This window comes from Passer montanus, unplaced genomic scaffold (assembly GCF_014805655.1).
Source record: "Passer montanus isolate IOZ18808 unplaced genomic scaffold, ASM1480565v1 scaffold190, whole genome shotgun sequence".
Classification (NCBI taxonomy): Eukaryota; Metazoa; Chordata; class Aves; order Passeriformes; family Passeridae; genus Passer; species Passer montanus.
Window position 1 is genome coordinate 21,964 of NW_024366481.1, and position 20,922 is coordinate 42,885.

Genomic DNA, 20,922 nt, shown 5'->3' on the forward strand with positions numbered 1-20,922 from the left:
GTTGGTATCATCACAGGAAGTGGCAGTCCACTTCTGCTACTAGAGTGTCAGGGCTTTAGGCAGCCCCGTTAAAAGGAGATGGTTACAGACACCAGACCAACAGCTTAAGGGATAAACAGTCCACATCTAAATGCAGTGCATGAGAAAATATAGGTCAGTAGTACAGTTATTTGGGTAATAATAATATTATGTAATCCACCAGAGAAGAACAGAGAAGAGGAAACGGGCAGAGGCTCAGAAGCAGAAAAAAAATCTTGTTATAACCTTAGAATGACCACAAACACTGCTGACAGTGATCACACACACTTATACCAGCCTTACAGTACAGTATGTTAAGGACTAAGAAAAAGCCAAATAAACCAACACAGCAGTGGTATGGAAGAAAAAGAAACAACTTGAAAAAAAGTGTGAAGACAATGTTAAATGATCAAGAAAATTGTACTGGTAATGATTTTTATTGTTTTTTAAAGAAATACAAATCTTCTAATGCTGCCTAAATTAGTCAACTGTTGAAGTACCACTTGGCCACAGGCCTCTGAAAGACTGTTTCAGCTTCTCAAGGTGTGAGTCACATCTTAAAGTTTAAAAATAACTGAAACTGGAAACATCTGTGGATGCACCCAATCTCAAAAGTCTCATGCTCCTTCTTTTCTATTTAAATTAAATTAATTTAAAATAATTAAATTCAATAATAAATAAATACAAACAAAACAAAAATAAAATAAATTTAAATTAATTAAAAATAATTACCTTTAAATAAATTAAAATTAATATTTCCAGCTGCTTAGTTATTTGTATAAATATATACTGCTCTCTCACACTGTGAATGTGGAAGTACACTTATGGAGCCTTTCAGCATATTTGGAATTAGTATTTTTTTTAACTGAACTGCAAGACTGATTAACATTTACATTCTCATACCTTTTACTGGGTTGAGAAAGCTTTAACTGTAAACTGCATACTTAAACTGCCTGTTCTGCCATTTTAAACCCACAGACAACTTACAGGAGGTCCATTGTGTCAAACTTTGTTTTCAACTTAACTGTATTTTAAAGTATCAACTGCACACTACTGTAAAAAAACCAACTCCGTCAAAAAATAGGCTGGCAAGTAAACACTGAAAACAACACAATTCCCTCTTATTCTTTCCACTTCTAGCTGCCCAGCATGCGGAAGAATGTCAAGAGGCTGCTGCGTCACCTTCTTCCTCATCTTTATTGTAAATATGCTGCTGGTTCTCATGGCTCATGTTTCAACACCCTAAACCAGCTGAAAAAAAATCAAAATGAATGGAATATTTAGTACCAAGTACTTGTTCTTCCAGAAGCTAAAAGGAAAGACAGTACTGTGATGACACAATGTATGTGCATGGCTTTTCCTCTACCACAAAATGAGCAAGCAATGCATGGAAAACTACCTCTGTCACATTACTTGGCATGCTCAGTCAGTTTTTTTCCTGCCAAAGGAATACGGTCCCAAAGCTGCAGCAACTGCTCTCCAACTTGTGGTTCCAGCTCCTAGGAATGATCAGGAAATCAAGTTACCTGCACTGCTACTACTGAGCATATAGAAACTATTCATTACTGAATTGTTACAGCAGGTTGCTGGTTATTGCTTTCAACCTTTCTAGGAGAGGTCATCTCTTTTTCTATTGGGACAAACATTAGAACTCCTAGCAGAGCAAGGTTTTCTTACTAGGTCTTAGCAGGAGATAAAAACAGCAGAGCAAGGTTTGCTTACTAGGTCTTAGCAGGAGATAAAAACTTTCACAAGCCATCCTGGCCTACAGGCTGTTTGGGGTGTTTTCATTGACAGTGAGCTGTCAGTTCTCACAAAGACAATTCCCAGTGAACACCCTACCACCATACACAAGAACAGACATTTTGTACCTCCCACAGATCAGTCACTTACTAACTAGAGATCATTATTTTCCACATCTTTTAAGTTGAATTCCATCAAGTGTGGTGGAGAATACGGAAAGAGAGGTCACAGGAAAACAGTGGCCATCCTTTCCTTGTACTTCTCCTTTCCTCCAGTTTCTTACAGCTGGAGAGGGGATTTGAAGCAGACAAAGTGATACAAAAACTTTAGCTCTTGAATCTTCAAGGAGATGTTCCGGGAGAGGATGGGGAGAGGGAAGAAACTGCCACACAGAAATTTTGTACCAATTCTTTGGCTTTTTGTAGTTGCATTTTTAGAGCTGTAAAAAGTACAAGAACTGTCCTAAGCTTCACTCTGCCTTAAACCTCAGGATTCTCTTCAGGCTTTACAGAAAAAAAACCCAATAATTTTGAACAGTTATTTGGGTGTAACAGATTATCTAAAAGAACAACTCAACCAAACAGGAAACAAACCTCCAGAACTAAATTACAAACTAAAAACCAAACCAAACAACTTCTTTTTGGAAGCATCCACCCTTAAATAATTTTTTTTAACACATAAGCAAGAAACTTGATTTTATCAAAGTAGCACCGTTACTTCAGCAGTAATTCTGCATTAGCTGAAGGTACAATACACTAATGAACTGTGAATTCAGATTAGCAGATACACAAACAAGTGGAAATAAATGTCAAGGCTGAACAAGGAAATTAAAAATACACCAAATACATTCTACCAAATAAAGAAAACTTCAGAAGAGAGTAACATTACCTGTCCATCTCTACTTATCTGCACTTTCTTACTGTCATTCCATGGGTTGAGCAAATGGTGTGCAAACTGAAAAGGGATGCTTTCTTTTCGAATCCAGTCCACCTTAAATACACCTCCAAAACCAGCAGATCCCCAGTCTTGACTTTTCTCACATCCAATTGCTGATCCCATTCTAGCAAAACCCTGGGACAAAAATTGAAATATGAAAGAACACACATAATGACACCATATCTATCTATGGTGGAATGAGATAACCAAACTTCCTATGAAACTTTCAAAGTAGATTCAAAGTGATTCACACACTCTCCACCATGAAGCTGGAGCTTCCCAAATGTTTACATCTAGAAAATTAAAAGAATCATTTCATTTTCCACTTCAAATATGCCTTGTAGGGTTTGACCATAAGGTATGTCTCTCAATGACAAAATTATCACTAAAAGTTTTTTGAGCTTTGTAACAGGTTAAAAAGCTGCTGCATAACCACTTGAAGGAAAAGGAAGTTGAGATGAATATTCCACTACAGTATAGTCCATTAGATATTCACATTCCTTGCTACTTTTAGGTAATTTTTGCAGAAATCCATTTGCTCCTTCTCATGTTCCCTCTATGTTAACAAACTTTCACACAGAATTAGGAAAGTGTAGCTGTTCATCAAAGAAAGAAGTCAAATTTGCTTTTATTTCCCGCTTTAGTGAAGCTGGACGGAATTCCAACACAACAAGTATTCCAAAAGAAAATTAATGTAAAACCCCCAACCTGAGACAGCACCTAACTTACTTAAGGACACCCTGATGTACCCACACACCAAACAAACTGAAAGTAAACCCACACCCACATACAACGTATCAATACACTATTCAGGTGTATTTATGCCATTTAGAACTTAGCAGTCCAAAAGATGCAGTTCAATAAATTACCAACACACACTACTGTTGTAAGACAAGCAATCCTAGATAGCTCAAGCTAGACTTAATAAGAATTAATAACAGGAACAGAGGAAAAAATAAATGTAGAATAGAAGGAGACAGATGGGACGAGAGAAAATTAATAGGGAAGTTATCTCACATTCCTATGAGAGTACAGTGCACTGGTAAAACTGGAAGGGCAGAGAACGGTCAACCACCTACACTTCTGACTTGAGGGTGTCTTCCCTTCCCCGCTTTCTTGTCTGCTAGGACCAGTGCAACAGCCCATTTTCAGTATCAACTGACTTGCTGAAAATTACTTTTCACTATCTGTATTTGCCAAACCATCATATGTAATATGTCACTCTAGTTCTTCAGTGGTATAGCCAAGACAGCTGTGCTTTGGTTGGTCCATTAGATTTTAAGTTCAGCTGACTTTTATAACTAACTTATCTATGAAGAAGTAAATTGAATTTTTTTTTTACCTGGAACAACTGAATCTAGGTGGCTCACAGCTAACCTGCAACTCTGCACTACCAGGTCAAGTTTTTACTTTAAACTGACCACAGATTTGACTAACAAACTGTTGACAAATATCTCACTGAATATAAAGTCAAGATAGAGCTCTAGAAGAATCATGGCCAGCTTCCTAACTGAAGTGAGTAAAACCAGTTTTAATCAAAATTTTAATTTAAAATGTATGAGTTTCTTGGCTTTAGAAAGCTGTGACTTGACTGTAAGTGCTCGCTTACTTACAATACGCATTTTTGCATACAAACACTAGCAATCCCCTACTTTGTTAGGATTTTTTTTCCTAGTTGTTGTTGTTTTAGAGGATTGATATAGGGTACAAACATTTTTCTTACTCATGAAGTTTGGAGAAAATTCCATCTCAGCTTTTGAGGGACAAGCATATTTCAGAGAATGAAATACACTCTTTTTCAGCAAGCAGAGATATTTGCACATTGCTCTGCTTCTCAGAAAGTAAGCAAAGCTGTCTACACTACACACTGTCATTTGCTGCATCCTCCTAAACCATCAACCACTGCTAATAGTTAGTTTAAGATTAAGACCCACCTGAAAGCATCCAGACCCTTGAACAGAAAATATTAAGTAAACCACACTGCTCTCCCAAAAGGCTCCATTCAGTTTCCGTTCATTATTTGGTGTAGTGGACCATATTCCCTTCTGTTGAGAAATATCAATGTTTTGCAAGTTGCTACTTTTCATTATAAAGTACCGAACCGGCATATTTTGTCTTGGTGAAGGAGATTTGCAACCCTGGAAAAAATAAATTAAATTAATAAATACAATACAACAGACTTTACTTCTGAAGTTTCATACATATGAGGACAGAAATCCCTCGACTCTGCTCCTCCCTTCCTCCTCTAGGTTCTAGAAGAAACATAAAATCTATCAGCTGGTCCTGTCTGAAATGCCTTTGAAATGTATTTCACGTCTATTTTACATTTTTAAAGCACTTTTCAAAATAGTAATTAATCCATGAAAGTAGAAAACAAGTAGAGCAGAATAGGATCAAAAAGTCTAGTTATTAATTATAAGACACACCTTAACATGACACCAAAATTAACCATTATAGAGTGAATGTAGAAATGCACTACTTGCATTTCTACATTCAGGAAAGATGTTTTCTTCCTTTTACACTGTCTTAATTTAAAAGCTGAAAGATTCAAGAAGAATTACTAAATCATCCAATGAGTCCATGACATTTCCTCTCAATGATCTCTTCAGTGTTACTGCAGTCTACTATACAAGTATATTGGGACAACTATGACAATAATATCACTAAAAATGTGTGCTTTCAAAAATAACCATCACAAAAACCGCAAGCAGTCATAGTAAGGCAAATAACACAGAATCAGTATCAGTGTATGCTATTACAGAAACAGAGAAAGGCAGAATCCAAAACTTCAGAAGTGTGTGTGTAATATACTAATTTAGTTGAAAAAAATGAACACGTTTATTAGAACAAGGTTTTTTTAAAAATCTCGGTTTTTCTACTTTGGATAGCTTTACCTCAGCAGTCCACAAATTATTTTTATTGTATTAAACTAGTGAAACAAGGATGTTTAGTCTAGATTTTAAGTTCCAGAAGGAAGTATTATGCAGCTGTTATAAATGAAAAGTTAAGTTAGGTTCCTAATTTACCAGTAAATACCTAATTGCAGAATGATATCAGCAAGAAAGTCTTTTGCTTTTGAAGAGCAGAGTGATATGTTAGAGAACTCTACCTTTCCAGACACTGGAGAAGAAGGACTAGCACAGGGGCTGGAATAGCTACTGCTGTCTGCAGGCTTCATTGAGGACTGAGCTGATCTGTCATCTGAGGCTCGTTTGGAGAGCAAAATGTCTTTTTCTTTGTACTTCTTTGGCTGGTGGAGTGCAGGAGATGTAGATTTCACTGAAACCCTAAAAAGACATACATTGAGTTTCACAAGCAGTCACTGAACAATTTACATCGACCTGTCAGGCTACTGCATGACCACATGTATTACAGCAACTACAAAATCTATTAAACCCTAACTAAAAGTGCCATACTGATCATGCATTGCTTTTTAATGCTACTGTTAAACCTCTTCTGCTACTTCTCAAACATCACAATTCATGGACAATATTCCTGACTGCTCTCTCAAACAACAGGCCCAGGTATGAAATACTTCTTTGTGGGATTACAATGCAGCATACAACAGTATAACACCTTTCAACTGTATTTCCACTGTTCCCACCTCCTTATTACTAACAGAAATTTAAGTGATGCTTCTATACATAAATTGCAACCTACAGTGAGCAGAAGACCTCAACATCTTACTTTTCAGCATTAGAGGAGTCAGACAATTCAGTTTCTGTTGAGCTTTTTCTGCTGTTGGTTGACTTCCATGTAGATGCCAAAGGAAGTTCTTCACAAGTTACAGGTCTTGGTCTCTGGCCGATTCCTGAAGGTTGCTGCAGACCTGCAGACTGTTCTTCAGCACTCAGAACAGCTGTAATTGCTCTTACAGTTGTTTCATCAACCTGAGACCATGGTTTGGAAGGAGCTCGCATACGACGCAGGAACAAACTGTGCCATTTCTGCCTGAGTTGCAACAGCATACCAGCAGCCTGTAATGAATTCCAATTCTGTTAAATGCTGATGAAAATTAGATCAGACAGGTAAGAGGACCCTATCTTCTTCCTATCTGGCAGCACCTGGCATTCTAATATAAACAGGGCCCAAAATGAACGGCATGACTAAGGTCTTGAGGAAGGGGAATAATACATATTTAAACTCAGATGTTAATTTACTTTCTTTTCCTTGAGTTCAAGGTAATTTTTGAAACATCTCATTTAGCTCTGTACTAGCTTAGCTTTGTACCGTAAATCCACAGACTTTTTTTTCCTTTTTATCTTTCGCGAAAACTCAATCTTTTCCTGCTTTATGCCCTTCCTCTCAAATCAGTCTCTACTCATGCACTCTTCAGTCACACTTGAGGGAAAAGAGCTCTAAGTGACATTTTTCTTACACAGACATCTGCTCCAATGTGATGACTAAATCAGAAGACTATAGTCTAATTCCCATGTTATCAGAAATGCTTCCATTAAAGTAAATTTTAAAAAATCACTCTTTTGGACATGTCTAGGAGAGACAGTATTATTATTAGAGCTTGTAAAGTTGTGTGTTTCGTGACCCATAAACAACCTCCTACTATAGCCACACCTCCACAATGCCATAGAGATTTCTACTTCAAAGACATTTATATTTGTCCTTCCAAAATCTGACAACAACTTTCTTTCAGCAACTCCAGTTTCAAGTGCTCCTTTTTTGATCTAATTTTGGCTATTCTCACACAGAAAGAAGAACACAATATGCCAATGTGACTGTTCTCTCAGCTCCTGTTCAGATTCTGGCTATGCCAGGTCCTGCTATAGCCTGATGGAGCACCACGCAGGCAGGACAGGAGGCCAGAAGGGCCTTTATGCAGCCACTGTCACCTACAGCTTGCTGTCCCTTGCAGCCATTATCTTTTGTCTGGTAGTGTCTTCAGAATCTGCTGACTTGTGGAAAGAGACAAAACTGCAAAGCTCAGACATATAAATCATCATACTGCCCAGAAAGTTTTTGAAGCAGATCCAACAGCATCTGCACTGCCGACGCATTCCTGCTCCCTCATGTGATAGTCAGGACACCCACACCAAGATGGAGGAAAAAGGATGAGCACTCTCACTGTTGACTTAAGGGACTAATTATTTTCTTTTTTTTTGCTCACAAGTAAAAGAATTGAAAGGTATGGGTGATAGGTTATGAAACATTGCAACTTGGATGCTGAATACACCAATTCACGCAACAGACAACTGTGCCAAAGGGGACTGAAGCCCTTTAATTCTTGATGCGCTCATGAAGTAAAGGTTTAAGTCACTGAGTACATAGTTTGACGGAGCATGACATTCTTAGAGAAAATTCTTGGCTACTCAAATGTTACAAAAACCTTTTAATATCTTTTTACAATTCTTCTACCTGAAACAAATCTAGAAGTGATTTCTTACTTACTTCAGGGTCCAGTTTGAGATGGAGCCATTCATCCAGTTTCAGCAGTGCCAGATTAGCAGTTGTTTTGTCCTCCATCTCACTGTCACTGCTATCATTAGATACCCCTCCCCCTGAAGTAAAGACAAAAGGTTTATTAGCATTTCTATATTATTTCCACTTATATACAAAAAAATGAACACTACTGTATTACCAGCAATAATATTTTTCCTTCTAAAATTGACTTTAAAATGTAAACATTTGTAAAACTACCTTTCTGCAAATACACTGAAAAGTCTTTGCTCCAGATAGCAGCAATCAAGTAGGCAGACCTGCTGAAAGTCCTACTATGTAAAAACCTGTACTGATATGATCTGACTCAACTCATGTACTTTCACCAGTATACACAAGCCACTATCCAACTTTTGCCTAAAACTGTTTGCAAAACCACACATAGCTCTATTTCCTAGTAAAACAGCAGATTTAAAGACCCAGTAAGAAAAAAATTATATATATACATATGGTTATTCATTAGGAATCCTTATTTTCCTAAAGTGCAATTCAAACAGCATGAACACTACTCTAAGGTTAACAGTTTACAAGCAAGATAGGAAAGCTTCAGAATTAAGTTGGACTTTTAGTTTGATTCAAATGATGAGAACTAGCAGCAGTTATTTTTGCTTCCATTCCAACAGGACTCAGCTTAAGTAAGGGGAAAAAAAGGAAATTTCTATGTATTCTCTATTACTTTTAGTTAATGGTACAGTTAATTGACATAAAAAATTATCAGTAGAACGTATCTTGAAAATGTATGTGTCAGCTAGAAGCAGCATGACTTGTTTGCCATATTGATTGTTTCTAAATTATTCAGTTTGAATAATCTGGTTCGATGTATCAAATAAAGTAGTCTGTAGAAAAAGAACATACATACTACACATCTCAGTACCAGTATTATCCTCAGATATTGTGGATGCATTCTTTCCTTACAAACTATACTGTAATTTCTGAGACCACAGAACTGTGTAATTTATGGACTTGAATATGTCAGGAATCCCAAAACTGATAGATTTGTTACAGAACCTACAAACTATTCCTGAATAGCTACAGGAATTATAACACTGTTGTTTTCAGAATCAACCAATACATGTATTAAGTCACACACTAATGTATACCACTGGAAACATTCCAGTGTACCTCGAAAGGATGAAGATGCCTGCAAGGCATTACTTGGCAGTCTGGCTGGTCCACAGAAGAGGGACACGGTGACAGGTGTAACAACAGAGCAGCACCTGATGTTTGCTGTCTTGTGAGCTCTTGTCATTTCATCATATATAAGCCAGTCTGTAGGGAGGGCCTGGATGGCTGCAGCTTGTCCATTTGCTGGGGCAATCTGTGCAAGAGCAGGTAAGACTAGGCTATTATACCCTCTACTTGTAATTAATGTAAATTTTAACATATTTCTCATTTTATCCAGAGACACTGTGGATGCCTCAACCTGGCAGTGTTCAAGGCCAGACTGGGTGGGGCTCTGAGCAACCTGGACTAGTGGAAAGTGTCCCTACCCATGGCAGGGGGTTGGAATGAGATAAGCTTTAAGGTCCCTTCCAACCCAAACCATTCTATGATTCTATCTTTTGAGAAATAAATACACGTATAATTATATACACATAAAAATATACATGCAAATAAAGAAGTGTGAAAGAATTCAACCAGATTCACAAATTATCCTACTATTATAAAATATTTTGCTTTAAAAAGAAATGTCAAAAAAAAAGGTTCAGAGAAGAACTTCTCGCCTTAATACAATCTTATAACTGGAGTGGGTTTTTTGCCATTTTGCCTTGTTCCCTCTAGAGAAAGGACTGATTGAAACAATGGAAAAATGAATCAACTCCAATTCTATCAGCTGGGTATAACAGTATTTTCTAAAGCTGTTAAATGCCCTACTGCTTTTAAAGTACTGACAACTAGGAAAATACACTTCTAAAACATGATAGCGCTCCTTTTTTTGAACTATGAATTCAAAGTGATTTTACCTTTTTATACTGAGACTGACCAAGAACAGAGGTAGGATGAAATCGCACTTTCTTCTCCTTTGGTTCAGTCAACACCAGGCTTTCTCTGTCTACATGCACAAGATTGGGATACATCCCAGCCACTAAGGCAGCTTTAATTACAGCCCAGTTCTCAGAGTTAGTATTTACATCTCTAATATCAGCTCCTCCTCTGGCTCTCACAAAACCTGACAGAAGAACAAGAAAAACAGTGCCATATTAGCTTGTGTTTGGTTCTCAAAAGGATTTAGAAACTAAAGGTGAAATAATCTACTTACTTATTGCATTTTTCACCACTGCCAACGTTAACAGCACTAAAAAGAAACCACTACACTGAAATCCTTCCTGATAAGGGGTTTTATACTAACACAGAATATCACTATTTTTTACAATACAAAGACATTTCCTATGGGAATAATTTATTAAAACATGAAATGCAGTGGCATGTGGAGATAAGGGTGCTTTCAGTTAGATCAGCCACTTCTTCATCTATACCATACTCTGCATGAATGTGTACATGAAGATGTATTTCAAATTAAGTAAGGAAAATTACACCAGTGAACATGACTTTTGTTACAATTTCTATATGCTTGACTTTAAAACAATGTTAACATTTTTTCCAAGTTCTTTACCTGAGGCTCTAAGCTGGCCAAGCAACTGTGTTCTCATTCCTACAATGATTTCCATTGTAGCTTGGGATAGGAAGTTCTTTTCACAAAAGGCTCTCTCCCAGCCATCACTGCGTGCCTTCTGCCATGCCTGAAAACATTTTTACATTTGCCTATTAATTTGATAGGCTAACACTAAAAACTGCATTTTTGAAAAAGATTACATTTATGTCACTAAAATGCAAAACCCACTCTAAAAGTTAATGTATCAAACCAGATTCTTTTTTCTGTTCAAGAATTAGGTTCTCTTTATGTGCTCACTACAATGATGGTTATGTCAAGTTAAAACAATAAATAAAGATCATTACATTAAGATCATGATTTGAAGTTCAGTGTAGTAGGATTTTAAGAGGCACATGGTTGGAATGCTCAGAATTTTGTAAGGTTTGAAAATATCAACAAAACATACTCCAAAAAGTGTTCCCTCACAAATTTATGAGTCCAATACACAGGAAAGCCACTATGCAAAATAAAGTCTTCTCCAAGGACTTAATCACAGTTCACCATTCTACATCCAAGTAAACATTATTTGCCTTGATTGGGTGATCTACTGTGATTAAGTACTCTCTGAAATGAAGCACTACCTGGAAAGCCCTGAGCAGGGCCATGTGGTCACTGAACGTCCCAGCAGCAAAACGCTTCCTGCACAGCATGGCTGCACGCTTTTGGGAGGCCAGCGTGGGCAGCACAAAAGGGTCTTGGCAGGCAAGAGCACAGGCAATGGTCAGAACAGGATCCAGGCACTTCAGAACTACAGCATACAACACCATTTTACCAAGGTGTGGCTCTACAGGTAATTCAGTGAGGTGATAACCAAGCTCAGTGAGATCTTCCCAAGGGTCCATGGCATCTATGGTCTGTTTATAAACAAACAAACAAAGGAGACAGGGATGGGTACAGTGGACAAAATCAATTTACAGTGAAAGCAGAAAATATGTGAATAGTGGACATTAATTAGACTTGTTTCCAAACAATAAAAAAGCAAGTCAAACTATTAACAGAGACAAGATTTTGAAGCACTCTCTTCCCTTGACATGGAAAAACACATCCCCACACACAAAATGAAAACAGACAATAAAAAAAAAATTCAAAACATTCCTAAGTAATTAAAAAGAGCTTCAGTAAGATAGATTGCTAAACTACAAATTTGGGATCAAACACAATTACCATCTAACCCTATTCCTTTTCTGACCTTAAGCATATGCACACCATTTCTCACAGTTACAGCAGGCGGAGGATCAGGAGCTTTCATAAGAAAGTCTACAATTGGACAGTTAATTGGAGCCAGAAGTTTTGTGTACAAACAAATCTCCTGCAAATTAAAAGGCAGAACAAAAAAGATTACCAAGATTTGGAAACAACCGCCAAACACATGATTTGTTGCAATTAATAGTATGGTTTGATGACATTCTATTTTTTAAAGTTATAATTTCTAACTGAACATGCACCTGAAGTGGCATTCTTAGAAGTTCTGGAGACTGAAATTCCAACATATTCTGAAATCGGAGCCTGCTGAAGAGATGAAAACAGACTCCAGGCTGACAGCGCCCAGCCCTTGAAAATAAAATATGGGAAATTGTGAAAATTAGGATTTCTTTCTAAAAACAAAACCAAAAGCCAACAGACACAGAAACTCAGAATGGAAAAGTAGAAGCAGTTCTAAGAAGAAAGTGCTGTAAATCACACACAGAGTGAGAGTTTTCCAATCATGGATTATTTTTGACAGTGTGGCAATTTTTTACTGTAATTTTAACCCAACACTGAGAAATCTGGAAGAAGAAAAACAAGGCTTATCTAATGTAAAGTGATGTGGGTTTTTTGCTAACCTAAGACCAGTCCATCCTTTGTTGTAAGGAATCAGTTGCAAACATAATTTCTTCTCCTCACATCCCCCAAAGAGAAGTAACCCTTGGAGTAAAAGGTAGAATAAAGATTAAATAACTTGTGAGTGAATGAGAGACAGTAAATTCTCTCATTCATATACATATATGTGTATACGTGCAGCTTAATGCCAATGTGATTGATTAAACAGGCATTTGTTGCTACATAAAGTTCTGAGCCCTCACCTACAGTGTTGGGAAGAATATAATCATGGCCTGTTAACTCATGGATAGCCTGGAGAAAGTGATATAGGCAGTCCTCTGCCCACAGACAAAGTGTGAAAACACCCCACTGGACACTGTGACTGCTGGTGCTACATGGGAGAAAGAGGAAGGAGAACAAATTAATGGTGGGGGGAAACAACCTAGACCTTTGGGAAATGCCTGAGCATCACTTTTCTACAACTTGGGAAATGATCCCAAGAAATACATACTGACCCCTACTTGTCTACAGAGTACTAGTGTTGGCAGTTATCCAACACAACACTGGACTAGGCTAGAAACAGTTACTGTGTTGTGTGCTTTATTCTAAACATAAAGGACTGTGGATACCTGCAAAATGGAAACCAGTATGAGGCATTTATTACCTGCCTTTTCTCTGGATAGCACTGGCTTTTGAAATCCACCCCATTTTTAGCATTGTAACACGACTCAATGCATCAAAAGACTTCTAGAAAAACAAGGAAAGGAATATAAACTGAAAACTCAATAGGAGTTTATGAAATATGAAATAAAACTTACTAGTTATTTAGATTACCAACAGAAGTTTTCTAAAAAGTATGAAACAGTAATATACACAGCAGCTCCTGGCACACACTTATCTTCTCAGATTCAAGTGAATTTATGATGGTATCTCCTTTGTAGTATCTTAGTGCTACACAGTTTTTGAAATGAAACATTTTCTAGTCAATAGGTAATTCCAAGTCAGTAAAAGGTATGTCAGATCTGTGTTCTGAGATATCAAAAAGCAAGTAAAAATACATTATTATACCAAATAAACTTTTCCTTTTTATCTCACTTGGAAATTACCTTATTTTCTTAGACTGATGTAAAATTACAAAAAAAAAGTTTGTTTTATGAGAACTTCAGAAATTTGGTGTGCATGTCGCCTATGAAATCCAACTTCATTTTCAAAGCCATACACTAGGTCTTAAATTGCCTCATTATGTGATCTCACTTTTCTTGAACAAGTAATTAGGAATGGGCAGTGAACACAACAAAAACACTGCTTAAAAACATAATGGATTATATTGGGACTTGATACAATAGTAGGACAAAAGCAACACCCAGTGTCCTCTAAGTCTCAGGAAGGTGGTGGTCTAAACAGAGGACTTGTTCTAAAAATCCAACATAAATACTAAATTACAAAAGAGAAAGATACATTAATACATCAACCTATATTAGCTTTTATGAGTTTTTTTTAGACAGCTAGCTATTTACAGTATTTGTCTTAAAACAAATGGATGTTGAAACTTTACAGTGAGAACTGTTGCCTGACAGGCACTAACTCTCAGCTAATAAAAGCTTTTTTTCACTTTACTGTAAAGTAAAAAAAAAAACTAAGTTCTCTAAAATTTATGCAGTGTGTGTTTTAGAATGGCACTAAGAAAATTTAAGGCAGTCATACCTCTTTTACCTTGCCTGAATCAATGACAAACACAACATCATTGACTGTTATGCTGGTTTCTGCGATATTAGTAGAAAGAATCTGAAAAGAAGAAAAACCAAAACCACCAAAACTATAGTAACTGTAGAGCAACAGCAAAATAGATAATCTGACAAAGTCCTCTAATACTTGCAATTTTGCGAATGCCAGAAGGTGGAGTTTCAAGCACTTTCTTCTGATCCAAAGTCTGAACACTTGAATGAAGCATGAAAACTTGGTATCTAACGCAAGACAAAAGAACATTTTAAGGATCTTTAAAAGAAGCAATGAAAAGCCACAGTAACTAGAGGTTTTTACCTGTGAGCATTATCAGCAAATCTCTTGTCATCAAAAAGAATGCGGTCCCTCAGGCTCACTATCTCATCATACCCAGGAAGAAATATTAAAATTGCTCCTAAAAAAGGAAGTGGGTTTGCAAAGTCAAACAGAAAATTCAAACACATATCAATGCCATGTAGACTAGCACTCAGAAAGTTTTAACTTTTGGGGATTGCTGAGAAAAGAGCACGATTCATCCAAAGCCAAATCCACAACAGCTGGTTAGGTATTTACCTACCTGCATCACAACTATGACAGATGCTGTGAAGTAAGTGCATTATCAGATCCAGATCCACTTTTTCATCATCAAAACTGTTATGATAAGCTGTCAGTAGTTCTCTGTCCTCTGTACTAAGGTCACTACCACTTCTTTGGACTAGGGAACTTTCATCCAGATTTCCAAAGCCAAATGAAGCACTGTAATAGAAAAATACACCACAGTTAAGGCTGCCCCTTTGGGTTTGCATTCAGCAATAAACTCAAACTTAGACCAACACCAACATGACTATTGTTCTTGAATTCTAATTTTTAAGTGTAGTAGAAGAGAATCAACATACTATTACTGTTCACTGATTTAAATGTTAATCCCAAAGGATGCCACTTCATTTACTAGTGTTAACTTTCATTTTCTTAAACTTCATTGAAGCACAACCATAAGCAAATGAAAGTATAAAGATACTTCTTGTTTATCTGTTCAAGGAAAAATATTTAAGATATGCATTATCCAAAAATTTCCCACTAGCAGAAACTACACTAAGAGAAATTAAAAAAAATATAACCTTTTAAAACCCTACCTCTACTATGATAACTATAAGTTGTTATGAATAAAAAAGTTATCAATTTTTTTAAGTTTGCACAGTTAAAAAAAAGTTGAACCAATTGCTGTTAAATTGAAGATCACCTGCATGTTGCAACCATCTATTGTTAAGAGTTCTTCTTCAATTACCTGTTAATGGTTGGCATATCTGGCAGTGGGAGAGGGAGGTGAGTGAGTGTGTGTGAGTGAGACGAGGGCCGGCAGCTCGGCCCCTCGAAGCGAGTGAGGACCCCTCAGTACCGCGGTTCTGCACCCCTGCGAGGGGGCCGGCCGAGAACAGGGGGAAGCGAGTGGAACTGGTGATTGAGGCGCCTCCAAAGGGGTAAAGAGGACCCCCCTCCAGGCGTGCAGAGGAAATACTGTGTGAGTGGCACGCACCCCAAAGGCCCTGATACAGGTCCTAACGAAGGAAGTTAGGCAATTTAGAAAATCAGGCAGTTTTGTTTTTAAGTCCTGATGACGGAGGTCAGGCACGAGGTCTGGCAGAGGAAGCCTATCTCGAGATTTTTCAAGCCCTGATATATAAGTCCTGATAGGGAAGGTCAGGCAAACTAAAAATCAGGCCATACTTTTGTTTTAAGTCCTGACAAGAGAGGTTAGGCAAACTCACAAGTCCCAAGAAGGATTTGGGAAGTCCAAAAGTCCTGCAGGCAAACAAAGTCCTGACGAAGGAGGTCAGGCATACAACCTCAGAGACCAGGGTCTCGAGGTTTTGTTGGTTGAGTCTTGGCGAAGGAGGCCGAGGTCTCAACAGAGTCCTGACAGAGGTGAGGTATACAGCCTCAGAGGCCAGGGTCTTGAGGATTTTTTTTTGCTTTGTTTGTTTGTTGGAGTCTTGGTGAGGGAAGCTGAGGTCTCAACGAGGTCTCTCCTGAAGGGAGGAGTCAGGCAAATTGGAGTTTTGGCGGAGGAGGTTGGGACTTCTTAAATAAGAAGTCCCAACCTCCTCCGCCAAAACTCCAATACATTCCTTTAGGGTAGAGGCATCTTTGTGATTTTCTTGAGGCCGAAAAAAATGGGAGGGTGTAATAGTAGGAAAAGTGGCCAGAGACTGAAGAATATATCTCCCCATAGTCCCCTAGGTGAACTATTAGAGAGATGGGACTCTATGGAAGCCACAGAAGGATTCAATAAAGTTAAGATGATTCACTACTGTTTAGAAGTGTGGCCAGAATTAAATGTGCAAGGAGGATGGTCGTGGTGTGGGACAAAAGACAAGTGGATGTGTCAACAGCTGAGCCAGTATCTAACATCTCAAGAAGATACTGATCGTGAGCAGTTGTTATATCTGTTATATCTGTAATCTGTTGGTTGAATGCTATCAAGAATGAAAGAGTGCAAATTTGTAAAGTGCAGAGCAAGAAAGAGGGGAATGAAAGAGTGAATGCTGAAGTTAAAGAGATTGCTAAAAGGTGGGACTCCCTAGACTACTTGCCTCCTGATGCCCCTCCACCTTATAATCCTCTCCTTTGAGCACCTCATCAGCAGATCCAGCTCTTCCCCCGGCGCCCATGGGGGCCATTCCCTCACCATGTCCTTCAACTCCTTTAGCTGCTTCTGCACCACCACTTGTACCTACTTCACCTGCTGCATGCTCCACCCCTTCTCCAGCTCCACTTAACATGCACCCAAGCTCTTCTCCCCCTCCTACTGCTGTCCCTCCACCTCCTCCTAACTGGGACACAAATGCCTCCTCACCAAGTAACTGCTTATCACCAAATACAGCTGTGGACCTACAGAAGGTCCAGGTTAATGCTATTACCCCTTAAATGAGTAATCCTTTGTCTGAAGGTGGGGCATCCTGTGGTACCCGATCCAAGACCTCTAAGGCAGAGAGACTTTTTCCACTTAGATAAGTTCCTGTGGGAGGAGTAGCGGGAGGTGTTGGTTTTGTGAATGCTCCTCTAACTGCCTCTGAGGTGACAGGATTCGAGAAGGAGTTAGGGGATTTAGTTAAAACCCTGTGGGCATTGCCAATCAAGTGGATCCTCCCCCTCCTACTGCTGTCCCTCCACCTCCTCCTAACTGGGACACAAATGCCTCCTCACCAAGTAACTGCTTATCACCAAATACAGCTGTGGACCTACAGAAGGTCCAGGTTAATGCTATTACCCCTTAAATGAGTAATCCTTTGTCTGAAGGTGGGCCATCCTGTGGTACCCGATCCAAGACTCTAAGGCAGAGAGACTTTTTCCACTTAGATAAGTTCCTGTGGGAGGAGTAGCGGGAGGTGTTGGTTTTGTGAATGCTCCTCTAACTGCCTCTGAGGTGACAGGATTCGAGAAGGAGTTAGGGGATTTAGTTAAAACCCTGTGGGCATTGCCAATCAAGTGGATCAGTTCTTAGGTCCAAATATCTACATTTGGGGGGAGATGAATTCCATTCTAAATATATTCTTTTCCCCAGAAGAGTCCCGAATGATTAGGGCCGCAAGCATAAGAATTTGGGAAAAAGATAACCGCCCAGGACCCCAAGTGCCATCAGGTGAAGACAAACTGCCACTAGTGGATCCTAATTGGAACCCTAACCAGGAAGAAAGGAGGAAGGCCATGATGGAGTACAGGTCTCTGATAATTCGGGGAATCAGAGAATCAGTTCCCAAAGGAACTAATACAAAATTGGCATTTGAGGGTGCACAAGAGAAGGATGAAACTCCTGCTACTTGGCTTAATTGCCTAAAGCGGAACTTTCAATTGTATTCTAGAATAGACCCAGACACCAAAGAGGGTGAAGTGCTACTAAAGGTCCAATTTATTACTAAATCTTGGCCTGATATATGAAGAAAACTAGAAAAGATTGAAGATTGGCAAGAGAGAGACATTAATGAGTTATTGAGGGAAGCATTGAAGGTATATTTAGGGAGGGAAGAAGAGTGAGCAAAAGCCAAGGCTAGGATCATGGTTGCCATAGCTAGAGAAAGTGTGGGGGCAAGCAACTCTTTCCCACAGTCTAAGGTAACAAAAGAGTGGGGGAGTCCACCACCGGGAGCAGGCAAGGATAGGCCAGTACTGTCAGGGACAGGAGGCATGGAGAGGCCTCGAGTTCCTTTGAGTGAAAGGTGCTGCTATTACTGGGGAGAAACTGGACGCCCCCCCAGACTGTTCAGCCTAAAGTTGTGAAACCTTTGCTAGCTGATCAAGGCAGCCAAAGGAAGCAGCTTTCAAACCAGGGGATCTGGTAAAAGTTTTTAAAGCAGAAACCACACCTGAGAGGGAAAGAAGAGAAGAACCCATATTTTGTGAAAAAGAATTAAAGGCTATAAAAGATTTAAAGTTAAATCAAGGGCAATGAGGGGAGTGGTTAACATCAGACAGACAGGTGTTTTTAAATAAAGCACTTTCTCGACAGTGCTAACAGAACTACATAAATTAACCCACTGGGGAGTCCAAAGACTATGTGATTATTTCCTAAGAAATAACCTGTGCATAAGTGTATATGACCTAGCAAAAGCGATTACAAAAGTGTGTTTAATTTTCCAAAAAGTGAACCAGACGGGAATGGTGAATACCATAGACTCAGACCTAGGTCCACCCTTTGTAGTCCAAATATTGCAAAATAGAATTGAAGCTTTAAGAATAAAATGGTGATTACATACTCCGTGGCACCCCCAGAGTTCCAGGAGGGTGGAACGGACGAACAAAACTCTCAAAAATGTATGGACTAAATTGATCGAAGAAACAAAAATGAATTGGCTAAAGTGTTTGCCCCTAGCGCTCTTGCGCATCAGAACAAGACCCCGGTCTGATAAAGGGATTTCACCCTATGAAATGATATTTGGACTGCCATTCTTGTTAACACCCTATAGCACAGGAGACTATCTGGAAGGAGAAGAAGCTACCAGAAAATATTTAGAAGTCATTGGAAGAACCCTGGAAGGACTTAAAAAAAAAAAGAAAAAAAAAAAAAGAGGATACCTCCCCCAAACCTCCCCTCCTCCCCTCTTGACACAAAAGCATATGACATTAACCCAGGAGATTGAGTTTTGATAAAATCCTGGAATAGTAGACCACTAATGCCTAAATTTGAAGGCCCCTTTCAGGTACTCCTCATCGCTAATTCTGCTGTGCGGACCAGAGAAAAGGGTTGGACCCACATCATGAGAATTAAAGGACCAGTTTCAGCCCTGGGCATTGGACAAGATTTGTCAATGTCTCCCTCTGGTATTGGACCAGATTCTACGCCACTCTCACCCCCTAACTCAGGACAGTATTCAACCACATCAGGAGTCAATTCAGCTGAGTATACTATTATAAAAGGACCAAAAGACTTAAAGTTGACACTCAAAAGGAAGAGCCAAAAAGACTGAACTGCGTAAGAAAATTTAGAATCATAACATGTCTTGAAGTGTTTTAAAAAATTTTGTAAAAGTTAAAAATTGTTAATAAGTAATTCTGGTTAAGTCATCCCAACTTAGTACCAAAGACCCCAGGTTAATCTTCTGCAGAGTGCTCCCCTAGGAGAGACCAAATTAGTAGGGATGGATCAAGAGAGGTTTATCCAGAGAAGCAAGAGACTCTAAAGAGCTTGGAAACTTCTTCTTAATAAAATCCCCAAGAGGCAAGGCCAGGCTGTGCAAGATGACCCATTCCCGGACTCTTGGGAAGGGTAGTAGTGATGGCTCTGATTGCTGGTGGTGCTCTGGAGAGCCGTGCAATGAGTGCTACCAACCCCTCTGTGAGGAAGAACTAAGTTCCTTGTTGAGAGTCCACAACAATTTAAACTGTAATTGTGTTAACCTCTCCCAATTTATCAAGAGAATGAGAAAATATATTGGATAGCCCAGAACACTGCCACCCTTAGGCAGCCACTCCTGGGAGAGCACCCTGTAGGAGAGGCCTGGTGGAGCTTGGAACGTGATGCTACTGAAGCAAACCTGGTAAATCTTGTCAAAGGAAAAGGTATTTCTAAATATTGGGAGGGCATGACAAAAACTAATACATTTCAGGAGATTCCTGAACACCTGTTTTGGATCAATGGTACCACAACATCCACTGAATTGCCAAGAGACTGGTCTAGTGGTGGCATCATTAGAATTATAAAACAAGCTGTCTTTATATTACCCAAAGAATCTGGATCAAGTTTAAGAGTTGCTATATACGATGATTTAAGAAAAATCAAACGGAAGAAGCGATATATGTTAAACAAAATTATGAAACTACAAGCAGAATTAGAGATAATATCTAATCAGACCGCATTAGCTCTTAATCATATTAATGACCAATTCACCCAAACCAAAACAGTAATTTATCAAATCAAATTAATTGTAGCAGTCATTAGAAACACCTTAAACGAAATAAGAAAACTAGCATATGTAAGAAATCAAAGGACTCCTACACTTGATTCCAGTTGGTGGGATAAACTATGGAATTTCAAAAGAGGCTGGAAAACTATAACCTTCTCCACTGTGTGTACACTTGTTAGTTTGTTCTTCTTATTTCCCTGC

At 38.7% G+C, this 20,922-nt stretch overlaps 1 protein-coding gene across 1 annotated transcript in view; it reads right to left on the bottom strand.

Annotated features, from left to right (window-relative positions):
* Positions 1-435: 435 nt before the first annotated feature.
* Positions 436-20,922, bottom strand: part of LOC120500897 (3'-5' RNA helicase YTHDC2-like) — a 41,355-nt gene continuing 20,868 nt past the window's right edge. The window contains exons 13-30 of the mRNA XM_039706393.1: positions 14,901-15,079; positions 14,642-14,738; positions 14,478-14,565; positions 14,306-14,386; positions 13,266-13,348; positions 12,247-12,352; positions 11,991-12,110; positions 11,383-11,655; positions 10,763-10,889; positions 10,113-10,318; positions 9,271-9,466; positions 8,101-8,210; positions 6,385-6,674; positions 5,807-5,984; positions 4,632-4,835; positions 2,650-2,832; positions 1,418-1,517; positions 436-1,269 (exon numbers count right to left, since the gene is read on the bottom strand). Coding sequence (XP_039562327.1) covers positions 1,428-1,517; positions 2,650-2,832; positions 4,632-4,835; positions 5,807-5,984; positions 6,385-6,674; positions 8,101-8,210; positions 9,271-9,466; positions 10,113-10,318; positions 10,763-10,889; positions 11,383-11,655; positions 11,991-12,110; positions 12,247-12,352; positions 13,266-13,348; positions 14,306-14,386; positions 14,478-14,565; positions 14,642-14,738; positions 14,901-15,079 — 2,611 coding nt within the window. The 3' untranslated portion in view covers positions 436-1,269; positions 1,418-1,427. The remainder of the gene's footprint in view (positions 1,270-1,417; positions 1,518-2,649; positions 2,833-4,631; positions 4,836-5,806; positions 5,985-6,384; positions 6,675-8,100; positions 8,211-9,270; positions 9,467-10,112; positions 10,319-10,762; positions 10,890-11,382; positions 11,656-11,990; positions 12,111-12,246; positions 12,353-13,265; positions 13,349-14,305; positions 14,387-14,477; positions 14,566-14,641; positions 14,739-14,900; positions 15,080-20,922) is intronic.